General features: G+C 39.4%; 1 protein-coding gene across 1 annotated transcript in view; it reads left to right on the top strand.

Moving 5' to 3' along the window:
• Window positions 1–14,606, top strand: part of MYO1D (myosin ID) — a 381,175-nt gene that overhangs the window by 256,812 nt on the left and 109,757 nt on the right. The window contains exon 21 of the mRNA XM_010372265.2: window positions 3,112–3,266. Within this exon, the coding sequence (XP_010370567.2) occupies window positions 3,112–3,266 (155 nt within the window). The remainder of the gene's footprint in view (window positions 1–3,111; window positions 3,267–14,606) is intronic.

Genomic DNA, 14,606 nt, shown 5'->3' with positions numbered 1-14,606 from the left:
TAGTTTTACATTTTGCATTTAGATCTATAGTCCACTCTGAATTGTTTACGAGATGTGAGATTTCGGTAGACTTTTATTTCTGTTTGTATGGGAATGTCCAGATGTTCCAAGTTATCCAGATGCCAACATTATCCTTTCTTCATTGAACTGTCTTTGCACCCTTGTGAAAAAATTACTGGCCATATTCATGTGAGTCTGTTTCTGATCTATGTTTTTTTTTTCCTTTCTAAATGATGTCTTGATTAACGTAGCTTTATACTAAGTATTAAAATCAGCCTTTGTGAGCCCTCCAACTTTATTCTTCGTTTGCAAAACTGTTATGGCTATTCTAGTTCTTTTGCTTTTCCATACACATTTTAGAATCTGCTTGTTGTTATCTACAAAAAATCTTGCTGGGATTTTGGTTGGGATTTCATTAAATCTATAGACCAATATGGGAAAAATTGGTATCTTAAGAATTTGTGTTTTCTAGTCCCTGAGGATATTATTTCCCTTCATTTATTTAAGTTTTCTTTTATTCCTTTCATCAGCATTTTAATTTAACTTGTTCAACATTTTGTAGTTTTCAACATGTAGGTCCTACAGATAGATGTTTTGTTAGATTTATATCTAAGTATTTTTGGTTTTGGAGTTGTTATAGATGGTTTTGTTTTTAAATTTTTGTTGCAAATTTTTCATTGCTAATACAGAAATATTTTTGTATGTCAGCCTTGTACCCTTTGACCTTATTAAATGCACTTATTAGTTCTGGGAGCTATTTTATGGATCCTTGGCATTTTCTAAGTAGGCGATCATGTAATCTGAAAATAGAGACATATGTTTCTTCCTTTTCAATCTGTATGCTTTTTAATTTTTTTTTTTTCTTTGAGACAGAGTCTCACTCTGTCGCCCAGGCTGACGTGCAGTGACACGATGTCAACGCACTGCAACCTCCGCCTCCCGGGTTCAAGCGATTCTCCTTGCCTCAGCCTCCTGAATAGCTGGGATTATAGGCACCCGGCCACCACGCCTAGCTAATTTTTGTATTTTTAGTAGAGACAAGGTTTCACCATATTGTTCAGGCTGGTCTCGAACTCCTGACCTCAAGTGATCCACCCACCTCAGCCTCCCAAAGTGCTGGGATTACAGGCGTGAGCCACCGCGCCCAGCCGCTTTTTAATTTCTTTAACCTGCCTTGCTGCACTGGCTAGGGCTTCCAGTATAATGTTGCATAGCAGCAGTGACGGTGGAAATCCTTGCATTGCTCCCAATCTTAAGGGAAAACATTCAGTGCTTCTCCACCAAGTATGATGTTAGCTGTGGCATGTTGTATATGTCATTTTATCAGGTTAAGTTCCCTTACAATCCTGGTTTGCTGAGAAATTTTTATCATGGATGGATGTTGAATTTTGTCAAGTACTTTGTCTGTGTCACTTGATACAGTCATGTGGATTTTCTTTTTTATCCTGTCATTTTATTCTGTCATTACCTTGATTAATTTTTGAATACTGAACTAACCTTGCATTTCTTAAACTCCACTTGGTCATATTGTATTATTGTTTTTATATGTTGTCGGATTTAATTTGCTAATATTTTGTTGACATCTTTTTTTACATCCATGTTGATAAAGGATATCAGTTTGTAGTTTTCTTGTACTGTTGTGTTTATTTTTGATATCAGAATAATGCCACCTTCAAAATGAGTTAGGAAGTGTTCCCTTCTCTTCTATTTTCTAGAAGAAATATGGTGAATTGGTATTATTTCTTCTTTAAATGTTTGGTGGAATTCACTAGTGAAATCATCTGGGACTAGAATTTTCTTTTTCAAAATGTTTTTAAATATAAATCTAATTTCTTCAACAGATATAGAATTATTCAAGTTATTTCTTCTTGGAGAGTTTTTGTATTTTGTGGCTCTAGAATAATTATTTGTTGTTGTTTTTGAGACGGAGTCTCACTCTGTCGCCAGGCTGGAGTACAGTGACATGGTCGCAGCTCACGGCAACCTCTGCCTCCTGGGTTCAAGCAATTCTCCTGCCTCAGCCTCTCGAGTAGCTGGGACTACAGGCACACGCCGCCACGCCCGGCTAATTTGTGTGTGTGTGTGTGTGTGTGTGTGTGTTTTAGTAGAGATGGGGTTTCACCATGTTGCCCAGGCTGGTCTCAAACTCCTGAGCTCAGGCAGTCCGTCTGCCTTGGCCTCCCAAAGTGTTAGGATTACTGTGAGCCACCGCACCCTGTCAGAATTATTTGGTTTTAACTAAATTGTTGAATAAGTTTTTGTACAGAGTTGGTCCAAATTTTTTTTTTTTTTTTTTTTTTTTTTTTTTTTTTTTTTTTTTTTTGAGACGGAGTCTCGCTCTGTCGCCCAGCCTGGAGTACAGTGACCGGATCTCAGCTCACTGCAAGCTCCGCCTCCTGGGTTTACGCCATTCTCCTGCCTCAGCCTTCTGGGTAGCTGAGACTACAGGTGCCCGCCACCTCGCCCGGCTAGTTTTTTGTATTTTTTAGTAGAGACGGGGTTTCACCATATTAGCCAGGATGGTCTTGATCTCCTGACCTCGTGATCCGCCCGTCTCGGCCTCCCAAAGTGCTGGGATTACAGGCTTGAGCCACCGCGCCCAGCGGTCCAAATATTTTAATATTATCCTTTTAATGTCTATGTGGTCTGTAGAGATGGCCCGTCTTCCATTCCTGATATTGATAATAAGGTCTTCCTTCTTTTTTTGTTTTGGGCTAGAGGTTGATCAATTTTATTGATCTTCTGAAAGAACCATCTCTGTTTCATTAATTTTTCTTTATTGTTTTTCTCTTTCAAATTTTATTCATTTCTGCTCTTTATTATTTCCTTCCATCTGCTTGTTCCGTGAAACTGATAAAGATTAAAGTCAGGAGGGTCACTGAGCAAAACTCTTGGAAAATATGTGGTGTTTTTTGTTGTTTTTAGGGATGATGTCTTGTTATGTTGCCCAGGCTGGATTCAAACTCCAGGGCTCAAATGATCCTCCTGTTTCAGCCTCCCAAGTAGCTGGGACTATAAGCACATGCCACTGTGCCCAGCTCCAAAATGTATTTTTTAATTCATTCTTTTGAGAATGATCCTAATAGTTTTCCATGCATTTTCTCTTTGCAGTTGACTGGTCTGAGTGTCTCCAATGGAAAGGACCAACTTGTAGTGTTCCATACGAAAGACAACAAAGACCTCATCGTCTGCCTCTTCAGCAAACAGCCAACCCATGAGAGTCGAATTGGAGAACTTGTTGGAGTGCTGGTGAATCATTTCAAGAGGTAAAGTTTGATTTTTGTAACTAAGACACATTTTACATCTATGAAATCTTTCATCGTAATTATCACTGAGCTTGTTTTGTGCCAATTTTAATGTATTGAGCTATTTTTCTCCATAAAGACAACTTCAATCATCTGTTTCACAGAAGGTAAAATTAGCATCCCGGCTTACTTTCAAGATTAGGGATGGTCTTCTATTTTTCCAGCCTCCAGCTGAACCATCAATGAGAGATTTCCCTAATGGTGATTTTTTTTCCACTGCCGATCCAAATGTAATTAAATTCAAAAGACAGACAAATCACTTTATATTCTTCTCATCATAGCTTCTCATTTACCCTAAGTATAATCAGTTTGTGTGTCCACTATGACCATAAGCAAATTAGAAGGCAGATTTGGGATGGTATGCAAGTCCACGAAGACTACAAGAATTCCTGAGAGGCAGTAACTACTGCAAAAACGTGGAGTCATGATGGAACACGGCATAACCTGAGAAGTTCATAGTAAGCTCTGATGACACCTGGGGCAGGGGGGTGAACAATGATATAATAAATATAAACAGAGAGCAGGTCCTGAGGGTGACGGGGACCAGTGAATGGATAATTTTAAGCAGGGGAGTGATTTTGTCTGGTTATTTATTGGAGTTGTTTCAGAGGTTGGATTTCTCTTCCCATAAGGGGTCATGGATTGTTTGGGTGGGTATGTCTATCCAAAGTCAAGTACTCTCTTTGTGGCATGCTGCCTTCACCTCCCCAACCCTACCTGCTGCTGGGAGAAGACCACTCATCAAAATCAGTGACTCAGAAATGATACAAGTGTAGTTCGTTTTTCTTCCTAAAAGACATTTCCTGAGTTCCTAAAATTAATCAAGTATTCTTCTTAGTATGTTTTTCTTTTTTTTTTTCAGTTTAGACATGACTTCTCTTTCTCTCAACAAACACATATTTGGAATCAGATGTCCACATATCTAGTTCTATTGTGTTCATTTTGGCTGATAAATGTATAGAGCATCACTTTAGAGGTGGGCTGCACAGACCATTTATTTTATGTTATTATACCTTGCATTCTAGATCAAAGTGGATCTTTAAATATTTTCTATCATTAAATGCTTTTAGATGCTATAAGTAAAATAATACTTAATGGTCATTTGTGGGGGGAAAAATAAGAAAGTAATTACCGAAAATAATAGTAAACGCATAGGCTTTTGCAAATTCCTTTCCATCTGCCAAATAAATATAAAGCTAAGAAAATTTTTAAAAACTTTAGAATGTGGCCGGGCACAGTGGCTCACCTCTGTAATCCCAGCACTTTGGGAGGCCGTGGCGGGCGGATCACGAGGTCAGGAGATCGAGACCCTCCTGGCTAACACGGTGAAACCCCGCCTCTACTAGAAATACAAAAAACTAGCCGGGCGGGGTGGCGGGCGCCTGTAGTCCCAGCTACTCGGGAGGCTGAGGCAGGAGAATGGCGTGAACCCGGGAGGCGGAGCTTGCAGTGAGCCGAGATCGCGCCAGTGCACTCCAGCCTGGGCGACAAAAGGAGACTCCGTCTCAAAAAATAAATAAATAAGTTTAGAATGTAAGGAAAAGACATAAAGAAGGCATCTCTGTGATAAATGTCTATAACTCAAATAAGCAAGCTTATTTTCCTGCTAATATTTATAGCAAAGTATGGAAAATTAAAGGAATTTTAATTTGTTACTCTTACTTTGGATACCAGTACTAATGGATGCAAGAGTTTTTGCCTGGGAAGTTGAAGTATTTTATCTCTGTCTGGGTGCTTATTTAGCAAATTCTGATCTATTAAGTGCCTTCTATAGGTGATAGAAATAAGTGAATCTGGAGGTAGGTTCCATCAGTTGCTTTCTTTTCCCAGCTAGCAAATGCATGCTGAGGCACATTTCTAGGCATACGCCCTCTATCTTTAATGTATGTAAGGATTTTTAATTTCTTTAAAATTTCTAAATGTAAAGAGAAGACTCAAGATGCTAGGATTTTTTTGGTTTGTTTGTTTGTTTATTTCTCAGTGTTTCTATCTTATGAATGAAGAGTGAAATGGAAATGAGAGGTAAAATCTTGCCTCCCAGCCCCCAGAAAAGTCAGGCTTGAAATGTTGAGTTAGAGTTATAGTCATCAACTTACTATTGACTTTTTGAGGAAAGGTTAATTTGATTTTTTCTGGCTATTTTCCTTTATTGTCAAGTATCATATCATTGCCATGACATTGAAATTCACATTGTATTTTATAAGCATAATGTTGTGGCACATAATCTTATTTGTCCCTGAGTTAATTATGGAAATTCAAAGGTGAGAGGGAATTAACTTCAGACCAATTCTTTATCTTCTAGATAATTTCCCTAAAATACATTCTGAGATGTTTTCTTGTCAGCAGTTGGGAGGAAAGGGCTCAAAACTTCCCGAGGCTGAGAAAGAACCAGCTAAGAGGACCAGAGGGAACAGTGCCCAGCCTCACAAAGAGCCAGGGGTAGTTTCTGATCTAACAAGGCAGACTAAAGAACTTCGTCATTCACAGGGTAATTGGGTAGAGTACGCAGAAGGGTTTTGCCTCAGTAGGGGGAATAATTGGCCCTAGAATAAATGCTGCTCTGGTACTGCCTAATAAGTCTTAAAAGCAAGACCCAAAAGGATCAAACTGCTTCCAAGTAACTTAGTTACGTCCTGAAACAAAGCTCACGTATATTTATAAAAATACACAAATATCCATCCCCAACAGGGAAAATTCACAATGTCTGACACCCAGTCAAAGATTACAGGCATGCAAATAGGAAAATACAGTCCATTATGAGGGGGAGAATCATCCCTTTGAAACCAACCCAGAACAGACAAAGATACTAGGATTAGCAGATACAGACATTATAAGTCATTATAACTAGATTTCAGATGTTTATAAGTTAACTAGAGATATGGAAGATGTAAGAAAAAGACCCAAATCAAACTTCTAGATGAAAAATACACTGATGTTTGAAATGTTCCATGGTTTAAAAAGGAAACAAAAAAAGACAAAGCCTCTCCTGGAATAAATTTTTCCTCATCACCATGAGCTGAAGCCAGACCTTTCCTGGCATTTCCTTTCACATGAATCTTGAAACGAAAACCAACTAAGTATAAATTAGTCTCTCTTTCACCTCCCGCAGTCTTGATTCAGTCTGGACCCATTATTTCTGCCTCTCCAAGTACACACCCACGTATTTTATGTTTGCTAAACATTTGAAGACAATCTTTAATAAAGTACAGGCATACCTTGTCTTATTGTTCTTTGCCTTATTACACTTCACAGATATTGTGGTTTTTATAAATTGAAGGTTTGTGGCAACCCTGCATTGAACAAGTCTATTAGCGCCATTTTTCCAACAGCATATGCTCACTTTGTGTCTCTGAACACTGGAAGAAGATGCCATCTAGGACTTTAATAGCTAGAGAGGAGAAGGTCAATGCCTAGCTTCAAAGGACAGGCTGACTTTTTTGTTAGAAGCTAACAAATTGCCACAGCAATTTTGATAATTCTCATAATATTTCAAAACTTTATATTGTTATTATCTGCTTTGGTGGTCTTTGATTGGTGATCTTTGTTATTACTATAATCGTTTCAGGGCATCACAGACTGTACCCATGTAGGACAACAAATTTAATTGATCAATGTTATGTGTGTTCTGAGTGCTCCACTGACCTCGTCCCTCTTCCTCTTCTCAGACTCCCCTATTTCCTGAGATACAACAAGATTGAAATTAGGTCAGTTAATAACCCTACAATGGCTTTTAAATATTTAAGTGAATGGGAGAGTTGCACATCTCTCAGTTTAATTTAGAAACTAGAAATGAGCCAGGTATCATGGCTCATTCCTATAATGCCAGGACTTTGGGAAGTTAAAATGGGAGGATTGCTTGAGGCCAGGAGTTCTAGACCAAGGTCTGTGCAACATAGTGAGACTCTATCTCTACAAAAAAATTTAAAAATCAAGTGTGGTGGCACACACCTGTAGTCCCAGCTACTTAGGAGGCTGAATTCAAGGTTGCAGTGAGCCATGATTGTGCCACTGCACTCCAACCTGGGCAACAGAACACTACCCTGTCTCCAAAAAAAAAAAAAAAAAGGAAAATAAAAAGCTAAAAGTGATTAAGCTTAGTGAGGGAAGGGCAGGGCAGGTTGAAAGCTGAGATAGGCCAAAAGCTGGGCCTCTTTAATTTCCTTCAACAACTTTTCCTTTGCATTCACAAAAGCCCAGTTGTGAATGCAAAGGAAAAGTTGTTGAAGGAAATTAAAAGTGCTACTGCAGTGAATACATGAACAATAAGAAAGTGAAACAGTCTTATTGCTGATATGGAGAAAGTTTGAGTGGTCTGGATAAAAGATCAAACCAGCCACAACATTCCCTTAAGCCAAAACCTAATGCAGAGAAAGGCCCTAAACTCTTCTTAGATTCTTTGAAGGCTGAGAGAGGTGAGGAAGCTGCAGAAGAAAAGTGGAAGCTAACAGAGGTTGGTTCATGAGGATTAAGAAAAGAAGACATCTCCATAACATAAAAATGCAAGGTGAAGCAGCAAGTGATGATGGAGAAGCTGTGGCAAGTTATTCAGAAGATCTAGCTAAGATAAGTGATTAAGGTGGCTACACGAAACAACAGATTTTCAATGCAGACAAAATAGCCTTACGCTGGAAGAAGATGCCATCTAGGACGTTCATAGATAGAGAGGAGAAGGTCAATGCCTAGCTTCAAAGGACAGGCTGACTCTTTTGTTAGGAGCTAATGCAGCTAGTGTCTTTAAGTTGAAGCCAGTGCTCACGGACTGTTCCAAAAATCCCAGGGCCCTTAAAATTACACAAAATCTACTCTGCCTGTGCTCTATAAATGAAACACAAGGCCTGGATGACAGCCCATCTGTTTATAGCATAGTTTGCTGAATAGTTTAAGCCCACTGTTGAGACCTGCTGCTCAGAAAAAAAAGATTCCTTTGCTACTCATTGACAATACATCTAGTTATCCAAGAGCACTGACAGAAATGTACAAGGTGATTAATGTTCTTCCTTTGCCTTCAAACACAGCATCTATTGTGCAGCCCATGGATAAAGAAGTCATTTCAGCTTTCAAGCCTAATTATTTAAGAAACACATTTCATGGCCGGGCACAGTGGCTCATGCCTATACTCCCAACACTTATGGAGGCCGAGGTGGGCTGATCACCTGAGGTCAGGAGTTTGAGACCAGCCTGGCCAACATGGCAAAACCCAAGCTCTACTAAAAATACAAAAATTAGCCGGGCATGGTGTCACGCACCTGTAATCCCAGCTACTCGGGATGCTGAGATAGGAGAATTGCTTGAACCTAGGAGGCAGAGGTTGCAGTGAGCCAAGATCACACCACTGCACACCAGCCTGGGCAACAGAGCAAGACTCTGTCTCAAAAAAAAAAAAGAAAGAAAGAAAGAAAACATTTCATAAGGCCACAGCTGCCATAAATAGTGATTCCTCTGATGGATCTGGGCAAAGTAAACTGAAAACCTTCTGGAAAAGATTCACCATTCTAGATGCCACTAAGAACATTCGTAATTCATGGGAGGAGGTCAAAATATCAACACTAACAGAAGTTTGGAAAACGTTGATTCCAACTCTCGTGGATGACTTTGAGTGGTTCAGGACTTCATTGGAGGAAGTTATTGCAGATGTGGTAGAAGTAGCAAGATAACTTGAATTGGAAGTGGAGCCTGAAGATGTGACGGAATTGCTGCAATCTCACAATAAAACTTGAATGGATGAGGAGTAGCTTCTTATGGAAGAGCAGAGAAAGCGGTTTCTTAAGATGGAATGTACACCTGATGAAGATGCTGTTAACGTTGTTGAAATGATGACAAAGCATCTAAAATATTATATAAACTTAATTGATAAAGCAGTGACAGGGTTTGAGAGGATTGACTCTAGTTTTGAAAGACATCCTATTATGGGTAAAATGCCCTCAAGCAGCATCGCATGCTATAGAGAAAACTTTCATGAAAGCAAGAGTCAATCAATGTGGCAAACTTCATGGTTATCTTATTTAAAGAAATTGCCACAGCCACCCCAACCATCAGCAACCACCACGCTGATCAGTAAGCAGCCCTCAACATCAAGACAAGACCCTCCAACAGCAAAAAGATTGCAGCTCACTGGAGACTCAGATGATCATGAGTATTTTTAGCATTTTTTGTTCTTCTTTAATATCCACGTAATTAAAGGAGCACTCTCATTGGATTTAATCTTCTCTGTTATAGTTTGCTTATATTCTTTTTAAATCACACTTTCTTTATTGTTTTTCATTAAAGTATGTGCAGTATTTAGACATGATGCTATTGCACACTTAATAGACTACAGTATAATATAAACAACTTTCATATGCACTGGAAAACCAAAAAAAAAAAAAAACAAAAATTGTGTGACTTGCTTTATTGTGGTATTTACTTTATTGTAGTGGTCTGCAACTGAACCCAAAATATGTCCAGGTTATGCCTGTACCTTCCAAAAGGTGACATTAAGAATATGTAACAACCAGTGTGGCTCAAGCACAGACCAGTCAGAAGAGACACCATCCAGAAACACCTGATACCAGCAAGTCCAGGCTGTATTCCACAAATCAAAAATTCCACCATGGGGTAGGAAGACCCAAAGTCAAATACATTTGGGATATGCTAATGAAGTCAAACGGGTTTCTTTTTTTTCCTTTTTGAAACAGAGTCTTACTATGTTTCCCAGGCTGGAGTGCAGTGGTGCAATCTCGGCTCACTGCAACCTCCGCTTCATGTATTCAAGAAATTCTCGTGCTTCAGTCTCCTCAGTAGCTGGAAATGCAGGCGTGTGCCACCATGCCCAGCTAATATTTGTGTTTTCAGTAGAGATGGGATGTGGCCATGATGGCCAGGCTGGTCTCGAACTCCTGGCCTCAAGCAGTCCACCCACCCTGACCCCCCAAAGTGCTGGGATTACAAGCGTGAGCTCCTGTGCCTGGCCCTAACAAGTTTCTTTACTGCAGTACCTCTCAGAGTCATTAATATGCTTTTGTTCATTGTAAATGCTACCAATACAAGAACAAGAGAATTCTATCTATATTGATATAAAACCTTTTCCAAATAGGAAAAAAGGGCAAGGTACAGAATGGTGTGTGTACCATACCACCATTTGTGTAAAGAAGTTGAAACGAGATTTCTTTTTTTTTTTTTATTCTACTTTAAGTTCTAGGGAACATGTGCACAACATGCAGGTTTGTTACATATGTAGACATGTGCCATGCTGGTGTGCTACACCCATTAACTCGTCATTTACATTAGGTATATCTCCTAATGCTATCCCTCCCTGCTCCCCGTACCCCACCACAGGCCCCGGTGTGTGATGTTCCCCTTCCTGTGTCCAAGTGATCTCATTGTTCAGTTCCCACCTATGAGTGAGAACATGCGGTGTTTGGTTTTTCGTCCTTACAATAGTTTGCTGAGAGTGATGGTTTCCAGCTTCATCCATGTCCCTACAAAGGACATGAACTCATCCTTTTTATGACTGCATAGTATTCCATGGGTGTATATGTGCCACATTTTCTTAATCTAGTCTATCATTGATGGACATTTGGGTTGGTTCCAAGTCTTTGCTATTGTGAATAGTGCCGCAGTAAACACACGTGTGCATGTGTCTTTATAGCAGCATGATATATAATCCTTTGTGTATATACCCAGTAATGGGATGGCTGGGTCAAATGGTATTTCTAGTTCTAGATCCTTGAGGAATCACCACACTGTCTTCCACAATGGTAGAATTAGTTTACAGTCCCACCAGCACTGTAAAAGTGTTCCTATTTCTCCACACCCTCTCCAGCAGCTGTTGTTTCCTGACTTTTTAATGATCGCCATTCTAACTGGTGTGAGATGGTGTATCATTGTGGTTTTCGTTTGCATTTCTCTGATGGCCAGTGGTGATGAGCATTTTTTCATGTGTCTGTTGGCTGCATAAATGTCTTCTTTTGAGAAGTGTCTGTTCAATATCCTTTGCCTACTTTTTGATGGAGTTGTGTTTTTCTTGTAAGTTTGTTTGAGTTCTTTATAGGTTCTGGATATTAGCCCTTTGTCAGATGAGCAGATTGCAAAAATTTTCTCCCATTCTATAGGCTGCCTTTTTACTCTGATGGTAGTTTCTTTTGCTGTGCAGAAACTCTTTAGTTTAATTAGATCCCATTTGTCAATTTTGACTTTTGTTGCCATGGCTTTTGGTGTTTTAGACATGAAGTCCTTGCCCATGCCTATGTCCTGAATATTGCCTAGGTTTTCTTCTAGGGTTTTTATGGTATTAGGTCTAACATTTAAGTCTTTAATCCATCTTGAATTAATTTTTGTGTAAGGTGTAAGGAAGGGATCCAGTTTCAGCTTTCTACATATGGCTAGCCAGTTTTCCCAGCACCATTTATTAAATAGGGAATCCTTTCCCCATTTCTTGTTTTTGTCAGGTTTGTCAAAGATCAGATGGTTGTAGATGTGTGTTATTATTTCTGAGGGCTCTGTTCTGTTCCATTGGTCTATATCTCTGTTTTGGTACCAGTACCATGCTGTTTTGGTTACTGTAGCCTTGTAGTATAGTTTGAAGTCAGGTAGCATGATGCCTCCAGCTTTGTTCTTTTGGCTTAGGATTGTCTTGGCAATGCAGGCTCTTTTTTGGTTCCACATGAACTTTAAAGTAGTTTTTTCCAATTCTATGAAGAAAGTCATTGGTAGCTTGATGGGGATGGCATTGAATCTATAAATTACCTTGGGCAGTATGGCCATTTTCATGATATTGATTCTTCCTATCCATGAGCATGGAATATTCTTCCATTTGTTTGTGTCTTCTTTTATTTCGTTGAGCAGTGGTTTGAAGTTCTCCTTGAAGAGGTCCTTCACATCCCTTGTAAGTTGGATTCCTAGGTATTTGATTCTCTTTGAAGCAGTTGTGAATTGGAACTCACTCGTGATTTGGCTCTCTGTTTGTCTGTTATTGGTGTATAGGAATGCTTGTGATTTTTGCACACTGATTTTGTATCCTGAGACTTTGCTGAAGTTGCTTATCAGCTTAAGGAGATTTGGGGCTGAGACAATGGGGTTTTCTAAATATATAATCACGTCATCTGCAAACAGAGACAATTTGACTTCCTCTTTTCCTAATTGAATACCCTTTATTTCTTTCTGCCTGATTGCCTTGGCCAGAATTTCCAACACTGTGTTGACTAGGAGTAGTGAGAGAGGGCATCCCTGTCTTGTGCCAGTTTTCAAAGGGAATGCTTCCAGTTTTTGCCCATTCAGTATGATATTGGCTGTGGGTTTGTCATAAATAGCTCTTATTATTTTGAGATACATCCCATCAATACCGAATTTATTGAGAGTTTTTAGCATGAAGGTCTGTTGAATTTTGTCAAAGGCCTTTTCTGCATCTATTGAGATAACCATGTGGTTTTTGTCTTTGGTTCTGTTTATATGCTGGATTACATTTATTGATTTGCGTATGTTGAACCAGCCTTGCATCCCAGGGATGAAGCCCACTTGACCATGGTGGATAAGCTTTTTGATGAGCTGCTGGATTTAGTTTGCCAGTGTTTTATTGAGGATTTTTGCATCAATGTTCATCAGGGATATTGGTCTAAAATTCTCTTTTTTTGTTGTATCTCTGCCAGGCTTTGGTGTCAGGATGATACTGGCCTCATAAAATGAGTTAGGGAGGATTCCCTCTTTTTCTGTTAATTGAAATAGTTTCAGAAGGAATGGTACCAGCTCCTCCTTGTACCTCTGGTGGAATTCAGCTGTGAATCTGTCTGGTCCTGGACTTTTTTGGTTGGTAGACTATTAATTATTGCCTCAATTTCAGAGTCTGTTATTGGTCTATTCAGGGATTCAACTTCTTCCTGGTTTAGTCTTGGGAGGGTGTATGTGTCCAGGAATTTATCCATTTCTTCTAGATTTTCTGGTTTATTTGCGTAGAGGTGTTTATAGTATTCTCTGATGGTAGTTTGTATTTCTGTGGGTTCGGTGGTGATGTCCCGTTTATCATTTTTTATTGTGTCTATTTGATTCTTCTCTCTTTTCTTTATTAGTCTTGCTAGCAGTCTACCAATTTTGTTGATCTTTTCAAAAAACCAGCTCCTGGATTCATTGATGTTTTTGAAGAGTTTTTTGTGTCTCTATCTCCTTCAGTTCTGCTCTGTTCTTAGTTATTTCTTGCCTTCTGCTAGTTTTTGAATGTGTTTGTTCTTGCTTCTTTAGTTCTTTTCATTGTGATGTTAGGGTGTCAATTTTAGATCTTTCCTGCTTTCTCTTGTAGGCATTTAGTGCTATAAATTTTCCTCTACACACTGCTTTAAATGTGTTCCAGAGATTCTGGTATGTTGTGTCTTTGTTCTCATTGATTTCAAAGAACATCTTTATTTCTGCCTTCATTTTGTTATGTACCCAGTAGTCATTCAGGAGCAGGTTATTCAGTTTCCATGTAGTTGAGCGGTTTTGAGTGAGTTTCTTAATCCTGAGTTCTAGTTTGATTGCACTGTGGTCTGAGAGACAGTTTGTTATAATTTCTGTTCTTTCACATCTGCTGAGAAGTGCTTTACTTCCAACTATGTGGTCAGTTTTGGAATAAGTGCAACATGGTGCTGAGAAGAATGTATATTCTGTTGATTTGGGGTGCAGAGTTCTGTCGATCTCTATTAGGTCAACTTGGTGCAGAGCTGAGTTCAATTCCTGGATATCCTTTTTAACTTTCTGTCTCATTGATCTGTCTAATGTTGACAGTGGGGTGTTAAAGTCTCCCATTATTATTGTGTGGGAGTCTAAGTCTCTTTGTAGGTCTCTAAGGACTTGCTTTAGGAATCTGGGTGTCCTGCATTGGGTGCATATATATTTAGGATAGTTAGCTCTTCTTGTTGAATTGATCCCTTTACCATTATGTAATGGCCTTCTTTGTCTCTTTTGATCTTTGTTGGTTTAAAGTCTGTTTTATCAGAGACTAGGATTGCAACCCCTGCCTTTTTTTGTTTTCCATTTGCTTGGTAGATCTTCCTCCATCCCTTTATTTTGAGCCTATGTGTGTCTCTGCACATGAGACGGGTCTCCTGAATACAGCACACTGATGAGCCTTGACTCTTTTTTTTTTTTTTTTTTTTTGAGACAGAGTCTTCCTCTGTCGCCCAGGCTGGAGTGCAGTGGTGCGATCTCGGCTCACTGCAAGCTCCGCCTCCTTGGTTCACGCCATTCTCCTGCCTCAGCCACCCGAGTAGCAGGGACTACAGGTGCCCACCACCATGCCTGGCTAATTTTTTATATTTTTAGTAGAGACAGGGTTTCACTGTGTTAGCCAGGATG

The sequence above is a fragment of the Rhinopithecus roxellana genome, chromosome 19 (genome assembly GCF_007565055.1).
Source record: "Rhinopithecus roxellana isolate Shanxi Qingling chromosome 19, ASM756505v1, whole genome shotgun sequence".
NCBI classification, from domain to species: Eukaryota; Metazoa; Chordata; class Mammalia; order Primates; family Cercopithecidae; genus Rhinopithecus; species Rhinopithecus roxellana.
This window is presented reverse-complemented; position numbering and strand designations above follow the sequence as displayed.